This window comes from Maylandia zebra, linkage group LG16 (assembly GCF_041146795.1).
Source record: "Maylandia zebra isolate NMK-2024a linkage group LG16, Mzebra_GT3a, whole genome shotgun sequence".
Lineage (NCBI taxonomy): Eukaryota > Metazoa > Chordata > Actinopteri > Cichliformes > Cichlidae > Maylandia > Maylandia zebra.
In genome coordinates this window covers 18,466,231-18,487,516 of record NC_135182.1, presented here as the reverse complement: position 1 = coordinate 18,487,516, position 21,286 = coordinate 18,466,231, and the positions used below count along the sequence as shown (strand labels likewise).

General features: G+C 42.7%; 1 protein-coding gene across 1 annotated transcript in view; it reads left to right on the top strand.

Moving 5' to 3' along the window:
- Positions 1–21,068, top strand: part of igsf3 (immunoglobulin superfamily, member 3) — an 80,030-nt gene extending 58,962 nt beyond the window's left edge. Inside the window, exons 6-9 of the mRNA XM_004557868.4 lie at positions 2,375–2,800; positions 13,476–13,886; positions 15,619–16,065; positions 17,232–21,068. Coding sequence (XP_004557925.3) covers positions 2,375–2,800; positions 13,476–13,886; positions 15,619–16,065; positions 17,232–17,482 — 1,535 coding nt within the window. The 3' untranslated portion in view covers positions 17,483–21,068. The remainder of the gene's footprint in view (positions 1–2,374; positions 2,801–13,475; positions 13,887–15,618; positions 16,066–17,231) is intronic.
- Positions 21,069–21,286: the final 218 nt, after the last annotated feature.

The following is a 21,286-nucleotide window of genomic DNA, read 5'->3' as shown; positions in this document are numbered from 1 at the left end:
GTATTCTAATATCTACAAGTCAGTGAGGCATGTAAATGCCCTGACAATTCCAGCATGTCTGTACACAGAATCAAAGGGACACACATGGGTTTTGTGATTTGCTAAAGACTGACAAATGGCTCAGGAAAAACATGGAGTCCACATGGTAGAATAAAGCATGTTTTATTCATGTACTGCTTAGGGGCTAGAGCTATTATGACACACACTCTCACACCACCTGCCTCATGTCAAGAGCAGTGCTTCCATGACACCCATGATAGACCCACACGTGCGCACACACACACTTGGATTAGCCAGAATTATTAGAATGGAAATGCAGTGGAAATGTGTTTCACAGTCTGTGGGTCTCCTCTGTCATTGCTGACTTAAGCTGAACATCCTCAGTACAGGCGGAGGAAGCCACTGGAGCAGAGCAGTGAGGCGCTGGCAGGGCAGGAGCACCGGGTGCAGCATGCACACACACATAGACACACAACTAACGGATTAGCTCCCTACAGCAGCAGACAGTGGTGCTGCAGAGAGGAGATGTCAGTTTTTAAGTGGCCATTTCTTAAGTTTGGGCAACAACAGAAACATTTGTTTGAGGAACAAGGGACATATTATGCAAATCCGAAAAAAGGAAGTCCAAAGATGTTCATCTTTCTTCAGTTGCACTTCTCGACAACCCTCTTCTCCTCCATGCTTGGCTTTCTAAATAGGCATGATAGCATGACGGTCAATACGTGTGTTATGTCTGATTTGTTTTGGCCTGTGTTTTTCCTCACTTTAGCTTCCAAAAGCATGTTTATTGGACCTAAACCTACCATGTGAATGGAGCATTTGATTTAAAAAGAAAAAGAAAATCTTACACTTCTGTTCCTGAGCTTAAAAGGCCAATAGTAGCATTTTCCGATTGAGACAAGGGGTATATCATTGGACATATACTGGACATTCAAAACTTGCATCAAAAGCAGGGTTTGTCCCACCCAGCCTCCGACAACAACAAACACAGGATTGATTACTGCTTGTAAAAGCAGTGACTGACAGTGTGGTGGGTGAAATTTCATGCGGCCACTGTGCCCATACCGTATTCTATATCATCCTTATTCACAATTCCCTTTGCTTCCTGACAAGACCTACTGAGAATAGCAAGTGGATGTCCTCTGGGACTTATTTAGTTGACTGGCATTAGGGGCCCTTATGGTGTTTCAGGTGGCACACATAAGCAGACAAATGACAGTGGAGGGTACATATTCACACACACGGTGTTCCAAACAATCAAGCACACTTTGTACGGTAATGGAAAGAAACACAATGTTTATTCACACACAAAAAGAGAGTTGTATGGGGAAAAAAATGGATCAGCGTGAAATCCTTTTTTCTGTCACTGAGGCAGACAGACTGTGAGGGGAAAATGGAAGAGGGTTGCCAGGCGATGAGAGATGGAGTGAGAGGGGAGAGTTATTGTCTGTTAGAGAATTATGGCCCCAGGCGGCTGTCCCAGCTGTAGCCAAGTCTGGACAGAAAGCCATTGATTACATCCTGAAGGACGCTGAGGATGATGACTGTCAGAGGACAGGAGAGGGTGAGGGACGGAGAGAAAGCAACGATGCTGTCGACAAGAACATAATGGAGAATGCGCAAAGTCTCAAGGAAACGAATTATCCGATCTGGCAAAAGTCAGACTTCATCAACATGTTTTCATTCCACCTCACGCTTTTTTTTGTTGTTGTTGGTGTTGTATCTGTGTATGACCATCTTTCTCATTTTCAAGTGCAATCAGTCACATTCAATGAGTGCCCTGAAATAGGTGCAGCAGGGCCAGAGAGAAAAGGGATTGTTTTTTTTTTTATTATTATTATTGTTTATTTGTTTCACCCAGCCTATCTCTTTTCTCTCTCCCTCTCTGATCACTCTTGTTTTCCAGTGTAGGTGTCTGTTGGCAGTAATATAAGGAGTTGGGAGATTGTTTTTAGCTTAATGAGGATAGTTTAGACTTGGCAAGCAGTTGAGCGTAGATCGAACATCGGCGCTTAGAGGAAATCTCCCCCCTGGGTTTTCTTTGTTGCATCACCGTTAATTTTGAGGCGCTCTCTCACAGTCAAGCTTACAAATTCACACTCACGCGCACACACAGCTGTCTTTTGACACCTGTAATGATGCTGGAGAATACTTGGAGACTGAGAAATGCTTTATCTGTGAACTCTTAGATAAGTATGGTCTTATTCAGCAGTGGACTTTCTTCCTCCTGGTACCTATGCTGAAACAAAAACTCTTTCCAGAATGTGATTACTTTTTAAACTTTATTATGTAAAGATTTATCATTAGTCAGATAAAAAGCCCATTTGACTGTGTGCCAGCCTAACTTTCTTTCCCCTCTTCTTCCATCATCTAGAGTCCTCCTTCTCGGTGTCGGCCTCATCGCGCACACCATCCATAACCTTCGGAGACTCCTTTGATCTCCTGTGCCTGGTCAAGCCCCGCCATAACCCACGCGTCCCCACTTCCGTCACCTGGCACTTTAAGCCAGCTGGAACAGAAATCGATGGCGAGGCTGAAGGAGAGTTCAAAGAACTGGTGACTTTCACGCGCGAAGGCACGCTGCAGTGGGGGGAGCAACTGCTGGGATTGGGCACCCGCACCACCGTGGACCGCTCCCACTCCCACACCAATTTCTGGCTGTCTGTGACCCGGGCCGGGCGCCGTGAGGCGGGCAAATATCGTTGCACTGCAGTCCTGTGGAGGAGGAACTACGACAACAGCTGGAGCAGAGTGGCCAATCGCACTTCCAACCCACTTGGCATCAGTGTCCTACAGCCAGGTAAAGCTGCAAGACTGTGTTGCCAGGTTGACACACATCTAATTGGAGTGGACACAGACCAGCACACAAACGGGGATAAACACAGATTCAAACATACAGTCACACACAGACACACACAGACTTATACACTTTCAAATAGGGTGAAGGCACCAGAGCTTAGAGGATTTCTACCTGCTCTAATTGCTCTTAGTCTGTGGTTTAGCCACTAATTGGAGTTTCTGTGGGTGTGTGTGTGTGTGTGTGTGTGTGTGACTGAGTATGCAGGGCAGGGTGGAGCCTCCTAATGGAGCGCAGTGAATGGATTGCTAAATATCCCACAGGAAGAGAAAACTGAGTGAAGGAGGGAGGAGAGAAAGTAGCAAAGGACAGAGACGGAGCGAGAGAGAAAGTGTGATAAAGGGAGTGAGCGATCTGTCCTTGAACCCTTTTCCTCAGCGGAGGCATTAAACTGTCTATTCCGCCCTCATTGGCCTTCTGTGCTTCACAGGCACACTCACATGCACGCACAGAACCCATTCAGACACAGCCCAATTAGTGGCCGAATGCAAACAAAAAATCCCCACAAAGAAGCACAAACCCGCTTTGGCCCAATTTAGCCCAGTCTGATGTACCTTAACAGTACGATACTTCATTTATTCAGGTGAATTTACCCCTGGAAAAAAGCTCATCCTGCTGATAAAATAACCCACTATTTTCGTAGGATTTAAAGCAGTCCAACTAAGCGTTGTTGTACCTGCTGTACAACAGGGGATCCGATTTGTTGGATTTAGCAGGAAGAATGTCAGCGAGATGTGTGGGTGGGATGACAAGTAGGCTTTCAAGTGTTAAAATAATATCAGCAATCATTGAAGTGAAATACAAAGATTTGGTCTGCAGTGTTCTACATGTGACCGTGAACAATGCGTGCCTGCAGGCACCTGTTCAGGTGGGGATAAGTGAGATGCTGTATTGAGTTCAGAGGCACTTTGTGATGATCAACAGCACTTTTCAAGTCGGCCAGATGAATGTCGTTGCACGTATAGTATGAATAGTCTTTCATTCCGTGGTGCTGTTAATTCAGATGCTGTTGCAGAAAGTCATACTGCAACAGATGAAACTTTCTTTAGCAAAGCATCTTATGGTGAATGTCAATTTGGTCGTTTTGACCAAGTGTCCCACGCCCAGTAGAATTTCAGCAAAATCATATTTTCATCAGTACATCTTCTTGTCAGTCAGTACAATACACTGACTCAGCTTTCGTACTTGATCCAAGGTCAAGATGACCCAGCTGAACATCACCTCTCTTCCTGCTCTCAAACTCAACTCAGACTTAATGTCTCTCCCGCTGCGGTCCTCAGTGTAACCCACACATGCACCTCCAGATGAGTGCAGATGGGACTAAAACATGTAAGAAAGAAATACGAGCAATAAGAGTTCAGTTTTATTATCTAGAATGGAGCAATACATAATGCAAACATGTATTAAACAAACCTATAGAAGCACTACAGTGCAGAGACGGTGCTTTACTTGCGTGACTGATTCTGCTCTGACCTTAACCGCTCATGCAGACCGCGCTGCATCTCCGGCCCCTTCAAAAAGTATTTGGAAATCAACTTATCATCCTGAATGCTCATTTACCTCCTGCCCGTGCGCAGTTTACTTTGTTTATCCATAACCAGAAAAATGTAAAAGGACACAAACACACAGAGACAGACATTTCATAGCAATCAGGGGTCTCCTCCTTCCACTCTCTTTTCCAGCAGTGTCTGTCTCTAAGACAAAGTGATCGGTTAGCTTGGTAATACCATTAGTTACCATGACGATGTGATCAGTTATCGACTTCAATCCAATCAGTAACCGTAACGATGCAGTCATTCTGTGCATGAGGGCACTGTCACACAGGGGAGGGCGAGCGACTGATTTCCTTTATCTCATTGGTTGCCAAAGCTTATTTCAGTCATGGTCACTGCCTCTTATGGGGTTTTCTATCTTCTTCTTCTTCTACATTTCTTTTTTTGGTTGTGACCTGCATTTAGGCCGATGATTCATTTGTCAAAATGTAGGACGTCTCTTTCTGCCTCACGCCTCTCCTCACCATCTGTTTTTCCTCACTGTTTCCCTAAATGTTAACCACTCCTGGCTAAATGAGCGGCTGGCATTTACTGTTCCTCTCCCACAGAAGTGGGATAAAGGAGAGTGTGTGTAATGAGGTGTGAGCAAACACAGCATCTGACCAGATACATAATTGAGAGACTTTAAACCATGCTTCCAGAGGTACTTTTTCAATATGTATGAGCTGCTTTGGCAGCGTACATACATACTGCATATGGGCATGCCGCACACCTTATGGTCAGCTTCTGCAAGCTTTCATGTTAATATCTGACAGGTTGACCAGCTTGTTAAAAATGTACTGTTAAGAAACCTTGAAATGTGGCTACTTTGACCTACTTTGATGTACCACTACATTCAAATAATAATAATAATAATAACATATTTATATATATATATTTTTTTTTTAGTGGCTTACCAATGTATAAAGAATCACCCAACAGAAAAACAGTTTCTCTCAGCTTTCTGATGGTCTGTTATACCGCTATCTTTAATTCAGAAGAAAGGTACATGTGTGCCAAGCATAGGGAGGTTTGTATATGTGAAATGGCGCTCTTCATTAAAATATCGCTGAACTTCAAAAGCAGGGACTTAAAACTTGTTTGCCCTTGATCAACAGAAGAAAATAAAAATGTTGGAAGTCGATGAAAGCCGGACCAAACCCTCTGAGGAGTAGGCTGGTCAGCGTTATACACCGTCAAACTAGTGGGGTGTCTGTAGCCCAGTCCAAGCCTACATTTTCCAGATTTCATTAACAGTACGATGCCTGTCCCATGAGTCATATCAGACAAGTTCACCACCATATCTGCACACGCATACAGTTATTATGTTCATTGTGAGAGGCAACTCTGTGCAGCAGTTTGGCTTGAATTATCCACCATAGCCTACATGGAGAAAACCATCGCTCACATAGGAGCACAACCATCATCATCCTATACAAGAGCACAGTGTCTATGTGTGCGTGTGTACACACATTTGGAGGGGGGTTGTCTCCCTGAGCAAAAGTGTAATTATCTTATGATGGAACATGATTCCGTATTAGATCCCACAGCAGAGTATAGTCGCCAACAAACGGAAATAACATAAACACGCCGTGGCTATACAGCTTCACGTACAGTGGTAGTGATATTAGATTTCACCTGATTGAGTTTTCTCTTTGTATCTTTCTGAAACGCAATAATGGCAAACACATGTTCAGCATGGCAGATCACCGGGGAAGCCTCAGTCTCTCTAACACAATCTAATGTCATCTACTCATAACGCAGACTACACACACACACACACTCGTACGCAGAAAACACAAAACTAATTATGCTGAATCTTCCCTAATGGAACGAGAATTTAGATTAATGATAATTTGGGGAGATCAATACATTTTTCTCATCACTGTAGTGTGTGCGTGTGCACTTCTGTGCGCGCGCGTGCGTGCGTGTCTGGTATGAGGAGCGGGATATTAAGGCCGCCTGGTTATTGGCTGAGTTAGAATGATGATGGTGATGATGGGGTGGGGTGTCCCACTTAGAGTTTCTCCTCATCTAATCTCCCACACATGCGTTTCCCTGGCTACCTTTCGCTCACATGATCAAACATCGCAGTGCAGGAATGGATTCCTTTTTTATTTTTGCTTGTTCCTAGCCTCCTCTCTTGTTTTGCTCCCTTGTGGTTGCGCTTTGAGTTAGAGAATATATTCCTCATACCGTCATGTCCCGCCTTGTGGGCCAGCAGTTGGAGATGCCGCGTGCGCCCTCCTTTCATGCCACTGAAGTAGTTGCCTCCCAGGCTTTTATTGATAATGCTGCCTTCACTGCAGTGACTGGAGATTGCTGCGTATCAGGGAATAGATGGGAGCTGTCTGTCTTAGGGCCTGGCCTGTCACCCTCATGTCTTCCTTTTCTTTCTATATTGTGTTCTCACTCTTCCCATAAGTATCTAATGTCCTCTTTCCCCTTTACTCTCACTTAGCTGCATGTTTCCCTGCAAACGCCCCCAGCTTCTGCCTCAGTCTTGTGATTTTCAGTATTTTATAATTCCCTTCTTCCCTCCTCCTCATAATTCTTCAGATAGCTTCTTCATCATTGTTAGTATCTCCTGTATAATAAGGATATGGAAGCTCTGCTTGTTTTTTGCACAATAGAGGCTTTACCACAGTGTCATTGCTGGTGACAGGGTTCTAAATCTTTTTTGTGCCCCTTTCTTTTTTCCCTTTTTTTTTGTTGGCCTGCGATGGATGTAGTTTGGGATTGCCACAAGCTCACCTGAGGCAGAGCTCTGTGTACGGGGCTGCTGCATCCATTTCTGAAACACATCACCTGCCTCATCAAATGTGTTCTTTGCATATGCAAATGTTCAACGTGCAGTCATGGGCCATTTGTCTGCACACACGCGCATAAACGCGCAAGGTCGTGATGTGTGATAAATTAAGAGACTTTGAGGGGTGTGGTGAAACGGAAAATAATTTCCCAAAAAGGTTTTTTGATTAATCACGTCTGTTTCAGACATTCAAGGTCAGGTTCCCTCCGATCACGTCTTCTTCTTTTTCACGCGAGCGAATCCTCACGTTCTCTCTCGTGCACTCACAACGGCACATTTTTCTGTCAAACCCAATCCAATCTCCGGCTCGTTTCCTTGTTCGGCCCTATCTGCCGACACAATGAGATTCTCTGTGTTGTGTCTCTCCATCTCTCATAAGCACCCGTGTGTGTGTGTGTGTGTGTCCTGCTGCTGCTGTAATTGAAGTCGTAACTCAGAGCTAGATACAGTGCTGCTGCTCCCCATGTAAATCAGCAGCTAATAGTAGGAGCGAGCAGAAAACAGCCCTGCAGTGCTGCCTCCTGAATACACACCCGCTCTCGCCCTCCTCCATCCTGCACTAACAGAATGGCCACTGTTCTGTGGTTTAATGTGCATAATGTGTTTTATGCTCATCGGCAGACCCCTTTCAAACACACACACAGGCAAGCATGAAGACACATGGCTCAGTCTGATACATCTTGTGCTCTCCCCTTTGTGCAAAGTTTTTCTGGGTCATTAATGTCCCGAACGTTGCCCTGACCCCAAGAGGATGCACACCTCTTGTGCATCCTGTTCCTGCTCTCCAGCCTGCTTACAACAGTCAGTCTTTCAGACAGGCTGGCAGGAAATAGGAAATGAATTTGGTTTGACATTGTGTTTTACAACTAGCTATGAATATATATTGCATGGGTTTGCCCTGTATGCGGATGTGTTCAAGGCTGTCCTTATGTGCAGATATCCCTATAATAGGCCCAGTCTTAATGAAATTATTCAAGGGGAGTTGTGGAGTAGAATTGAGAAGTGGTGCTATCCCTTTGACACAATGGGATCATAGATACATCATGGTCGTTAGCATAGACATTAGCCTCCTAGTTCAGAAGAGAAGCCAATTGTCAGTCGGGTGAAGCCTCTCCCTCGTTGTTTCTGACACTCTTATCTATGCCCCCGCTCACAGAGGTCCAGACAAGCTGGCATCTGTAGCATTGTATGTTGTGTGTAAAGTGGCAGGGGTTGGCAAGTAGCATCAGGCCAAAGCGTGCTGTCCTGCAGAGGATTGGGGTGTGTCTAAAGCCTTCAGTCCTGACATGCTTGGTGTCCTGGCTGTGGATAAGCCCCAGGCTGTGCTAAGGCTAATGCTAAAGGCGGAGCAGGCAGCCATTAAGACTATAAGTCCTCTGGAGTGGAGCTGAAGAGGCTGCCTGCTGCTTTTCAAAATCCCCCCAGGAGCATGTTCTCACTTTCTGTCTTTTACATCTCTCTCATCTTTTCCAGGCTCTCTTCCTCCCTCTGCACCCTCACTTTCACTTGTCTTGTGAATATCTGTTCAGCTGATGATTTATCCCTTAACTTTTCCATTTTTCTCTCATCCTGTCTTCTTTAAGAAAAAAATCTCATCCCTCTCTATGTTCGCCTTTTTTTTTTTGCTTTTATTCATTTCTCTTGTGTGTGGCTCTTTCTCCCTGTCTCTTGCCCACTTTTTCTCCCTTTAAAGTGGAGGCATTATATTGTGGCCTAGTAGAAAGCTTGTCAGCTCAGTGATCATTAAGTAATCATTAGACTATTTTTAAAAAAAAAAAAAGAAGCCAAAGTCTTAGGCAGAGACCCAGCAGCACCTCTGGCGTTCACACTTCATTTACTGTATGCCTCATTAAAATTAATGTATCTACAGGTTAGTCTGTTGAATATTCATGCAAGCATCAGGTGATTAGAGAGACTGGCATAAATGACTGTAGGGCAAAGAGGTTATGACTGATCAATACAAAGACTGTGATGAAGGCACACGACGAGAGGGTTGAATCAGATTTTTTTTTAACCTGAAACTCAATGTATTAAAAGACTTCACCTAAAGCGGCGACAGCACAAAACACACACGCAAGAAGAAAAAAAAAAGGAAAATGAACTGCAATTTTCTCCCTTGACAAAGAAAAAAGGATAACTTTTTTTCTTTGATTTACCATCTCTAGCTGTATTCTCCTCTTCTGAGCGCTCGGCCGGGCAGTTTTGTAGATCCTTTGAAGTTATCCTAAAATTTTGTTATGAGTGTGTGCTTGTGTGAGCTGTGGTTGGTATGCTCTGATGTGCCACAGTAGCATCCTTAGCTGTACACTTCTCCTCCCCCTGGACTCAAACTTGTTTTCATCTGCTATGCTTCATAAACAACAATTGTGCAGTGCTGCTTTTGGGATTTGCAGTGCACTTTGCTATCCCCCCCCCCCCCCCCCCTTTTTTTTTTTTTTTTTTTTTTGCATCAAAACTGGGCTGTTGTTTGTAGCCTTTATGTACTTGCCTCCACTGATGACTAAATGGAATAAAGACAGTTTTGTCTCAACTCTGCACTTTCCTGTAGCTATTAAACCAGACAATATCCGCACACATGGAGAAGGGATGAGATGAGGGTTCAGTGAGCCAATTAGTGTGACTCCACTGTGTGGATTTGTGTGTACTGTAATGACTGTACATGCCCAGCAAACTGCTGAAACACAGTATTTCCAGTAGAGCCGAGACAATTGTGGACTGAGCCGTGCTCTGTCTCTCATTACATCTCCATTTCATCAAGTAAAATTCATTTCAGGCTTTCTGTGGAGCAAAAATCAGACTTTTTGATTAAACGTTATTCAGTCCTGGATGCTGATGTAAGGTTTAACTGAGTTGTGTGTTTTTTGTTTTTGTTTTTTTATTTGAGGATGAGCTCACTGACATTCTTAAATATATCCTGGCCACCCTTGTTGATCATGAAGAAAGCGTTGCCCTGGAAACGGCAGGTGAACAGTGCAAGATGCTGTCAACGTTAATGCTCAAGGTTAAATGAAAAATTGTTATGTTTATTCCGTGAGTTTAAAGAAGAGAATTCAAGTGTTACTACATAAAGAATTCCGTGCGTTGCTGTTCACACCCGACTAACAACTTGACTGGCACGTGAACTAATGCGGAGCAGTGAGAACAAGTGTTTCCAATTACGGATTTGTCTTACTTCGTGGATGAACCCTTGAGGCTTATTAAAGAAACGCTGTAGCCAAAAACGTGTGATGACAGTTAAAAAAGGTATCGACAGCCTTGCTGACACACAAGAATGCAGAACTACTCTTGCTGTTTAGGGAATGCACATAGATGATAAGCATCCTTGTTAACAATCAACGCTTGAACTGCCTCCCTGTGCTGGTTTTCTTCCCACAACATAATGAATCTTCCCCCATCAGTGCTGCACATAAAAAAGCACTGCACACTGTACGCACATCATCCTGAATTTTTAGCTCGTCTGCTGCTTGCGTCAGCACATGCACTCTTGGTAGGAATGGCTATAGTGTAGCTGACAGAAGGAACATCGCTCTCTGTGGGAATGGACACGTGTCAGGATTTGACAGGCTGATCTGTGAAGTCGCTTTCACAGCATGAGGATTCTGCAGGGAGCGGAGACTTTTAAGATGTTTTGGCATATGAAAAGATGCATTTTCTTTCCTTTAATTTTTCTTTCTGCTTCTGTGCTCATTGTTCTCAGATTTTCTTTTTCTTCTACTTCTTTTTCTTTTTGTTTTTTTTGTCCCTTCAGTGTATGCTTGACTGAGCAATAATAACTTGTAATAGCTCATGATGCTACTTAATAGCTCTCAAATAATTAGCCTATTTTAGATTTTTAAACGGCATATCTGTAAACACTGATGTACGAAAAAAGGCTTTCAGCCCCCAGTTTTTCTCCTGGCTGCCGATTCAAACTTCAGAATGGAAATGGCAGAGAATCGCTTTGTCCTGTGCCAATCCAATCCTGCATGGTTCCACTTCAGGAGGTTCGGAAGTAATTCTCCTGAAAAAAAAAGAAAAAGAAAAAAGGATTGCCAGGATTCCACAGGGCTCTACCGCAATTCCGGATAGGGACATTGTCGGGCTTCCTCCCAAGTCTAGTGGGTACAGAGGTAAAGGGGCAATGATGATGACTAATTTAAGATGCTAGCTTTACTCTTACGCAACATGGTGGTCTCACAATGTCTTGTAGACAGGCGTCTTTTGAATGCAGCTAAACACACGCATACTGAATGTACGCGGCAGCTTTGAAATATTACAAACGGCTCTCATTTTAGCATGCGTGCCAATCTGTGGATAAGGATGAGCCTCTCTAGGCAGATGGCTATGACCCTAGGCAGTCAATCATTCAGTCAGTCATAGCAAAGCCTAGCGTGAGCTAGAAGGGTGCATGAATTTGGGGATACAGAAGGTTGTTTTACAAAGGAGAAACATAAAAAGGAATTGGGAAGCTTTAAAAGGAGGTCAGATATAGTTCAAGTTATCAAACAGGAAACAAAATGTACATGACAACTCATTAACATCGAATTAATACAAATGCACTGCATATTGCACATCATATCTGTTTTTATTTACAGTTTTGGGGTTTTTTTTTACAGATATGCCTGACTCTCAAAGCATCAATACCCAAATTTTCCTTTGAAAATAAATTTTTCAATAAAATCTTTCTTTTAACTTTGGGGGGAAATGTCAAACTGTGCTTCCATCTCAAAATATAAAAACGGTTCGGAAATGGTCGGATGGAGGACAAGTGGAAAAAGAATATGGCTGTCATCCAGCATTTTATGCCAACTTTAGGTACTCGACAGTTTTTGATGTTCAGTGGAACAGATGCATTGCAGCATTGCCAAAACTGTAGGTTTGAGATCTATGGTGCTATTTGTGATCTCAAGTATATGATATCTAAGTATCAATTTTGGGGGGTTTTTGTGTCTGTTTAATCTTTGTTATTAATTACAATAAAAACTGCATCTATAGATGCATTACAACAGGCAGTTTTTTAAAACTGCTGTTTTAATCCATCCAGAAATCACCCATGTCCTTTAGATAATGCTAGCTGATACCTCAAAATGTGTTTTACACTCATTCTGGTGTGAAGAAAGATGGCATTTCCTCAAGATGCATGTCTATAGCTGCTCACATGTATGGAATCTGTTTCCCTGCACACGAGTTCTACCAGTCAAATTGTTGTTGTGCAGGCAAGATGGTTAAAACTAGTTATAGAGGTGGTGTGCCAATTCCACTGGGAAAAACCGCTAAAAAATAAACTATAAATGCAAAACTATGCAGACCTGTTTGGCTTAATGTATGAATATTTGATTGCTTGTAAGTACCCCTGTTGTTATGATTGTTGAAGACAGATCTTCACTGCATTATAACAAGTATTTTCACGTCTCATGTAAATTACAGAAGCTCTTACATCATGAAAAAATGTGCTTTTCACGACAGGAACGGAGAATTATGAGGTGCAGGTGGACATAAGATGTATGAAAACACACAATTTCTGTCCTTGTGTTTTCATACATTCTATGACAAGGATGTTTATGTCTACACGCATTTTTGTGGTTTTCTACATACTTTGCTCAACTAATCCCTCTCCCCCCAGGCATTTGACAGTGGGACTCTGGTTGCGGTCACACCTGATGTACCTGCAACTAATCCTATCGCACAACCAATGTCACTGTAACCAATCCTGTCACAGCACTCAGGGCAGCCTCAGTTCCTTCCTGACATCCCAGTCACACCTCGCTGTCGTCTCCTTCCTCTCCTATCTGCTCTCTTCCCTCCTTGCTTGACTTTATAAATGGATTCCTACTTCGTTTACTTTCTGGCAGACTGACAAGACGCCCCCCCCCCCCCCCCCCCCCCCCCCCCAACTGCTTTTGTCTTATATCTTACTTAATAACGTAGCCCTACTTTGCAATCCACCCCACTACCATTCACCCTTGTCTCTTCTCCTGTTCTGCATCTTATCATACATTTTTACTTTGATACCAGCAGACCTCCCATCCCTGCAGCTTTGGTTTTCTTGACATTTCCCTCTCCTTCCTGTTCCCTTCTTTCTCTCTTTCTTCATCAACCGCTGCACCCACCCACACATCACTATCTTTTCCTCCCCTGGTGCCACCAGAAATAAACCTAGCAACATGTCGTCTGTCACAAAACAGAAATTCCATTGTGTACCTGTCACCAGCGCTCACATTTTCCTATACCCATAGAAATGACTGTCTGCTCCTTTTCCTTTTCTCCCTTTTCCCCCATCTCCCTTCATTCCTTGCAGAGAGTAAGCTGAGAGTGCAAAAGAACAACCAGTCTCAGGTGTACCTGGAAGACAGCCGTGTCAGGATCAATTGCTCCATCACCTCCCAGACCAACCAGGACTCCCAGCATACCGTGATGTGGTACGTGAGACGAGCGACCGGGTCGGAGGCTGACGAGCTGCTGCTGAGGATCGAACGCTCCGGGGCCTTCGAATATGGCGCCTACGCAGATGAGGAGAGACTGAGACGGCGTGTGCAGGCTGAGAGGTTGTCACCCCGTCTGTATGTGCTGACGCTGAACAGGGCTGAAAGCAGCGATTCTGGCACGTACTACTGCTTGGTGGAGGAGTGGCTGAGTGACCCAGATGGAGTCTGGTATCGACTCTCCCGGGATTCCTCGGGGTTCACGCAGGTTCTGGTCAGAAAACCAGGTGAGCAAGCAGTGCTTTTCCCTTTAACCAAATCCATGTTTATTCCCACTGCAGCGAGGTAGCAGCTGCCACTTAAGCCCTACATTTTGTGATCCTTTAAACCACTTAACCATTGTTAACTCAATCCTTCCTCCAACTTGCTTTCCTCCCTCTATGACATGCTATGTCTCACTCCAATGACCTTACACCTGCCCCAGCCAGAGCTCAGGTGGAAAAAGATGGATTGAAGTCATGCCAGCTGATGGAAAACCCTAATCCTCTTGTCCAGAATTCAAAAACTTGAGCTTAAAGCTATGATGTTCCAACTGCCACCTACACTCTGACATCCCACCTCATTACAGTTATTTTAGGAACTCTCCAACTTGTATCTTTTTCCTCTCCCTAACTTGACTAACTTCCTCTCCCTTTTCTCATTTACCTAAACCCTCCTACTCTTCATATACAAAGAGATTCTTTGTCTAACCCCATAAATGCCAATAATAACTGAACAGTCCTGCTGAAGGTGACTTTTCAGGCACTTGGGGAGCAGTATTCATCTGCCAGGTGTGCTGTTTACAATGCAAAATTTATATCATTGATCAGGCATCTGTCCAACTAGAATGTGAGGATGAAAACACCTGGTGATTAGCCCGTAGAGTAAGAAGTGCTTACAGTACTATGTTTTTAAGTTGAATCTGGTCTACCAGTGCATAGCTGAAGCACTCAGCTACTCACGCAAATGAAAATATTTTGAAATATGCGCATCGTATACAAGGCTTGTTTTGGGGAGACTAACTCGTCCCTTTCATGCTTCAGAGAGTTAACACAATATATGTGGAAACTCATCATGCAACATGGACTGTAACTTTTATTATTCATGACCCTATAGATTTCAACTTTTATGGACATGTAAACATCTTCATAAGCTAAATATAAAATGCGGTATAAACTTCGTAGATGTTCATTAAGGTGTTAAAACATTCACCCAGGAAGTCATCCAAAAATCTGCCTGTCGAGAAAAAAGATGAGGGGAGACGTGTGCCAGAACTCTCCTTTTTTTCCCCCTGCTTTCCTGCTGTGCTTTCTGCTTCTCATTATGCTTTAACAAGGAGACCGTTCCAAACTGTGTGTGAGATGAGTCCAGGCATGCCAAGTCTGTACTGTCATTTTTTTTAAAACTGCAGTGGAACTGGGTCATAGTATCACCCCTGAAGGACTGTAGTATAACCGCACACCAGACACAGTAGCCTTGGGGTAGGATCCAACCCTGCTGGGAAGCTGAAAGACTAGTGATAGCTCTGGGCAGCGCTCTGAGATTTATTTATTTTTTCCTTTTTGTTTGTGCATTTGGGAAGTTTAGTGTCCCATTTTCAGAATCATTTGCTGTTTTGTAGTATTAATTTCTTTGGACTTGTTCAAATTAGAGCAATGACTGGCATTTATTTTGATTCATTTAAAAAGAACATCTCTTCATGATTTTATCAGTAAAACACTGAAATACAGCTACCGAATGCCAAACTGACAGCAAAGAAAAAAGAAAATCATCATCACAGAAGCGTTTTTTGTATGGGGAAATAATAATATAATATTAATATGCTGCTAGTCTGAAGATCTTCAGAATAGCAGCATGGTAACCTACTAATTAACTGATTTGTTTGTTTTGTATTTGAACTTGAACTAAGCTGAAATTATTAGAAATTTCTTGGAGAGCTTCAGGGTCTTCAATTTCTGTTTATTTTCCGGACCCCTGCAGAGGTTCGCTTGCAGGTTGAAGAACTGGAGTCAAACATGACTGTGGAAGAGTCCGGTCCAATCCGACTAGGCTGCAGCATTCCCTCACAGTCATCCCGAAACTCCCGCTTCTCCGTGTCCTGGTATGTAGAGCGCCCTAAAAACGACAACAATGAGGATCAGCCAGGGGAAGAAGAAGGAGACCGGGAGTGCGTGTTCTCCATTGGACATGATGCCGTTTTTGGAAATGGAAACTGCAGCCCCATAGAGGAACCCGGGCCAAATTCTCGCTTGCAGTTTGAGAGGATGGCCTCTGATCAGTACAGCCTGACCATTCAAGGGGCCCGGCCAACAGACGGGGGCCGATACTACTGCCACGTTGAAGAGTGGCTGCTCAACCCCCGCAACGTATGGTACCGCCTGGCCACCAACAATTCTGGGTACACTATTGTCAATGTATTACAACAAGGTAAGCTCGTAAAAGACAGAATCTTTTGATCTGTCGTGACACTGAAGATTGCATAAAGCTATACTTTTATCAATGGCTGCCTTCTAACAGCATACTGGTAATTTATTACCAATTAGCTACTGCTTATTTGGAAATCTAGGCTTATCGTATGTATTGTCACACTGTGCAGTCCTAATATCTCCTAATATGTGTTTTGGTGCAGGCAAACGGAAACTAATAATAAGCAAGTTATGCAGCTCTTAGTTACTTTTTTTTTCTCGTAATTTCTATCTTGTGGGATCTGGCTTCCTCAGTTGCAATTAACAAGTAAAAATGAGAGCCAGACATGGCCGCTTACTGTTTAGCACTGAAGCGGAGTCATTTACAGTGTCAAAAGCTGTGCTGGTATTTAAAGCAGTAAAATAAATCAAATTACAAGGCTCAATAAATAAGAGAAGATGATTTAGAAGTGCAAAAAGTGCAAGCTGTAAGAGACCTGCACTCTGTATTTATCAGTACTCAGCTATGTTTATTATTAACCCTCTGAAGTCTGACTCACATTGTCCTGTTCGTTGGTTCCCCTGGTTTCATTGTGTAAAAATGCTTGCGTAATCTCATTTCTAACGAGTACAATCTGGTTATATACATCTTTTATTCAGTAAATTCTAGCCTATTCAAATGTGCTGCAGTGACGCCAGGTGAACTTCTAAAAGTTTATGACTACAGACAGAAAAGAGAAAAACTCTGAATGTTCTCTATTTACAGTCATTAAGGTCATTTTGTTTTTCTCCATTACAGAGGGCCACATCATTTTCCTTACTTCCAGATATATACACGCTGATCAAAAAGGCACTGAGCTTATCTAGGAAAAATCTAAGTTCCTTCTGTTTTTGCCAAAACTTGGTAAAACTATTTTTAAAAGCCGGAAATCCTGTTAATTATTGTTTTACACAAATTCTGAGAGGTGTAGTTTTCAATTTCTTTTCCCCCCCACTTATTCTCACATAACCACATATTCATTCATGTGACATCATAGCAGCTTACATATGCTGATACAGCAGCTTCTCAGGTGGAAGAAAGAAATATAATATGTATGTATATATATCAGTAAATGGTGATATTTTGACACATAAATGAGAAACTTTTGAAAGAATAAAACAACTAACGTGTTTATTTTCTGCCAACAGTGTCCACCGTCCAGTCAGTGGTGTGCTCCAATAGCTCCCTCTTCTACTTTGTCTTTTTTTATCCCTTCCCCATTTTTGGCATCCTCCTCATCGCCCTGCTGCTAGTCCGCTACAAGAGCCGCAACAACAGCAAGAGCCAAGAAGGCAAGAACGGTGCTCCCTTACTGTGGATTAAAGAACCTCACCTCAGTTACTCTCCCACCTGCCTGGACCCGCCAGCTCTCAGCCTGCACCCCGGCTCGGTCGACTAAGCAAGGGTCCTGCCCGACTGCCTCGCTTAAATCGTGGATTTAGCCTACACTATGCCAGGGAGCAGATCTGGACTCCACCTTCAGACCTTACTGTCGTTCACTGCTGTGTTGAATTAGTCAATCAGTTGATCAGTTTGAAAATTCACACCCTGGTGGCTGTCTGTTTTATGTTAAAAAAGTGTGTGTGTGTGTGTGTGTGGATGAGGTTGTGTCTAGTGTGTAAGCACAATTAACTGTGCACGTGCAAAGTATGGGAAAGGAAGTATCATGAGGCTCTCTCATTTTCTTTTTGTTTTGTCTTTTTTTTTGTGAATCTTAATTTCTTAGTTGCATCTTTATTACTCTGAATATTCGTCTATTTTTCAAAAGAGTGCGGGGAGGGAAAAAAACTGTGCACATGAGATCACGGGCCAATTTTGGAAGAACATTTAAGAGAAGGAACTCTATAATCAACTCTGGCATTAAGAGTATGCCAAAAAAAAAGTCTCAGCACTGATCCAGGAGCAGCTACAGCCTTGCCCACTATGCTGGTTGCCATAGTGATGCTTTGCGCCCACTGACTTCGTAGCTGCCGACTTGGTTGCCAGGCTGCATAGAGACAAAGGCTAGGACACACAAGTCTGTGTCCTAAGTGAGGATGTGTGTATGTGTGTTGGCCCACCTGCCTTCACAATGAGTTTAGCTTGGCAGACAGAAACAGGTCCTGGTGTGCCACTTAAACACTGCCAGACACTCTGGCCTTAGTGGGAGACTGTCCCACTCTTCTTCTCCCAGAAAAGAAACTGCAAGCGAAAGAGTGGGAGATGGGGAAATTATGGAAAATAAATGAACAGCTCCCTCCTGCTGAGGATATATGTACTTTAACACAAGTGATTTTTTCTCAGTGCCAAGTCCTCCTTATTTCCTCAACAGCTACTCTTTGAAATTTTAAAGAGGGTGGGGGGGGGGGGGGTTCAAAGGCAGATTGTAAATACGTCTTCTTACCTCCTGCTGTGGATTTATGGGACTTGTTGGCAAAAACAAAAGAAAAAAATGTACTTATGTTGAATCAGTTGAGTTGTCCTGGTTGAATTTCCACATTCTTGATTGAAATTGAATTCTTGCACATTTCTTTGAATTCCCCCGTACGACCACGAAGTCCTACATCTTTAAAAGATATCAGATGCATATTTTTTTTAAGGGATTTGTATAGCGCCACACTGAAGATTAAACATGTGTAGATGTATCATAAACCACTAAACACATTATCTGCACATCAGAAGACCAGTTTATGATGACAAATGTTTGACTTTTGTGATTATTCTAAGGTTGTTGTTTTTTTTCTATTTATTGTTTTATACTGTTTTGCATAGCTTTGTAAGATTTTCTTTTTTGCTTTGAATTTCAAAAAAGAAAAAAACTGCTTCTGCTTGTGTTGCCAGGCAACTGCACCAAGCACATATGTCAATAGCCTGTGTGTTGACAATGTGGTAGAAGTAGAAATGCTAGATTTGTCCTGCGCATTTCATACCAGGTTGTCAAGTTCGGTCAGTGTCAAAACACTGTATATCTATAACTATAATGAAATTTACTGTGGCTTTAAATATACAATAGTTGACCAGGCAAGTCACAAAAATAGATTCACGTAAATGCTTATTCAATTTTTTTTTTTTTTTTGCTTGAGTCGCATTTATTTAGTGAAGTGTGATGTAACACCTTAGGTAGGATGTTTGGTCAAAGACAGCGGAACTGTTTAACATGTCTTCTAATCAAGGATTCTGGCTGAAGGCATCCGCTTCAGCTCCCCTGACGCAAGGGAGAAGGGTTGAAAACCTCTGTTGCCTTCTCTGGAGTGCCAGGGGAGGTGTGAAATCCTCTATCCAATGTGGGCCTAACCCCCATTCACTGCCAGACTGGACATGAGAACTCTTGAGAAACGTGACATTATTGTCGTCTCAGTCGTGTCAACGTGTATATTGCATGACAATATTGCAGGAGGAAATTTGATGTTTTGTAAACTTCGAACTCTGTGAATTGTGTTCGTGTGACAGAGCCCAGCCCAGCCCCTCCCCCGCCCCCGCCCCACCCCAAACTTCCTGACCCAAGAGTGAATACGAAGCCCCGGCCCCAGTCATCATTTACGATATCTGACTGCCAATTCTACATGCCCTTTGAGCCTGTGAAATAGATCATTTCAAGAATGGGTGTTGTGGAGACTGTGTTTGATATTTATTGCTCCTATTCGTCTTTTTAATGCTTTGCTTTTATGCAGCATTTCATTAAACATATTTATGTCAAGAAAAAAAACAACAAAAAAGAAGCTACAAGTATGTTTCCTATACTGTGACACGAGCTACACAGCTTCCTAGTTTTTTTTTATTTTCTCCAAATGATCCTTTTCAAGTAGACAATACCATTTTAATCTGAGTGAGGCTGGGAGTTAGAAATGTGATGCATGTGCAGCAAATACAGCTACAACTAACCTGATCAGTGTCATAACAGAACCTGGAGCATCAACTAGCCGTCCATCTGTTATTATGCATATGCCAACATGATTGGATAAACACATTTTTGCGGATCATATCCTATCCCGGGTCAGGTGCAAGGTGCTCGGGGGAGAAAAAAAGTGCCACACAGTGGAAACGAGACAAGTAGTACCAGCTCAAAGGCCAGCAATATAATGAGGCAACATTTTGATTTTTGAAACTAAGCAAATTCTACATGCATAAAACTGGCCTGTTTTGTATACATAGCAAATGACTTCCCCTTTTTTGCATTATGATTTCTCAATGGTCCTAATTTTCTAAGTGTTCTCTCACATGCGCTTGCCTAACAAAGACCTCGGTGGTCAAAATATTGCCTTATTATTTTTGTGTTTGTTTACAACTACATCTCTTGACAAGATTTAAAAAAAAAAAAAACTCACAACAGGAAGGAAGTCAGTGACATAAATAACTGGTGTGGTTTGACAAAAATGGTTTCCACTTCTTATGGGCTTGCGCTATCGTCAGCGCTAAATCGAAAGCTGGGAAGGAAAAAAAACAAAAAGTCTACATGAACTCATTTGTTGGTTGAGTGATTGCCTTTTATGAATCTCAGACATTTCCAGGGATGCTGGATGGGTAAATGGTGCCCACAGAACAGCTGCTTCGGCTTTAATGTGTAAATCCCACAATCTGAGACTTAATTCATGCAACATTAATTGTATCTTTCTAGACTTTAGCCAGGAAGTGGAGGATGCGGTTGTGGTTTTTCATGTCACATTGCTCACTACCATCAATAGCGCTGTACACTCAGTCTCTAGTGTTTCTGTGGTAATAATATCACCCATACCTCCCAAGATCTCTCCACACATTCTGACAGTCTTGTAGCTGTGTTTTGAGGGCTGCATGTTCTGGCTGTGTGCTGGTTCCGGATTTAGGTGTAAAACAGTGTGTGTTGATGTGTTCAGTTGAACCAGTGATGCTTTATTTTCACTGATGTATTTTTATATGACCATGGTTAATTTATTTTTCCTTATGTTATTCTATCGAATAGTTACCATTGTGACCATTGAAGAGACACTTAGCTATTGTCAGTTTATTGCAATAAAAATACATTGATTGCCTCTTCCTGTTTTGCTTCCAACCATATACATTTTGCAGAGTTTGGAGATGCGTCATTAAACCGATATATCTATCAGTTCTTTTCACAACAGTCACGACTTGCTGAGCTGCTTTCTACACCCTTGCAAAACATCTACATTTTCTTTAAATGATACTAGCACTATAGGAGGCATGGTTTTTGTTCAGTTAGTGTAAGATTTTTGTCCTTTGCTGGGCAACA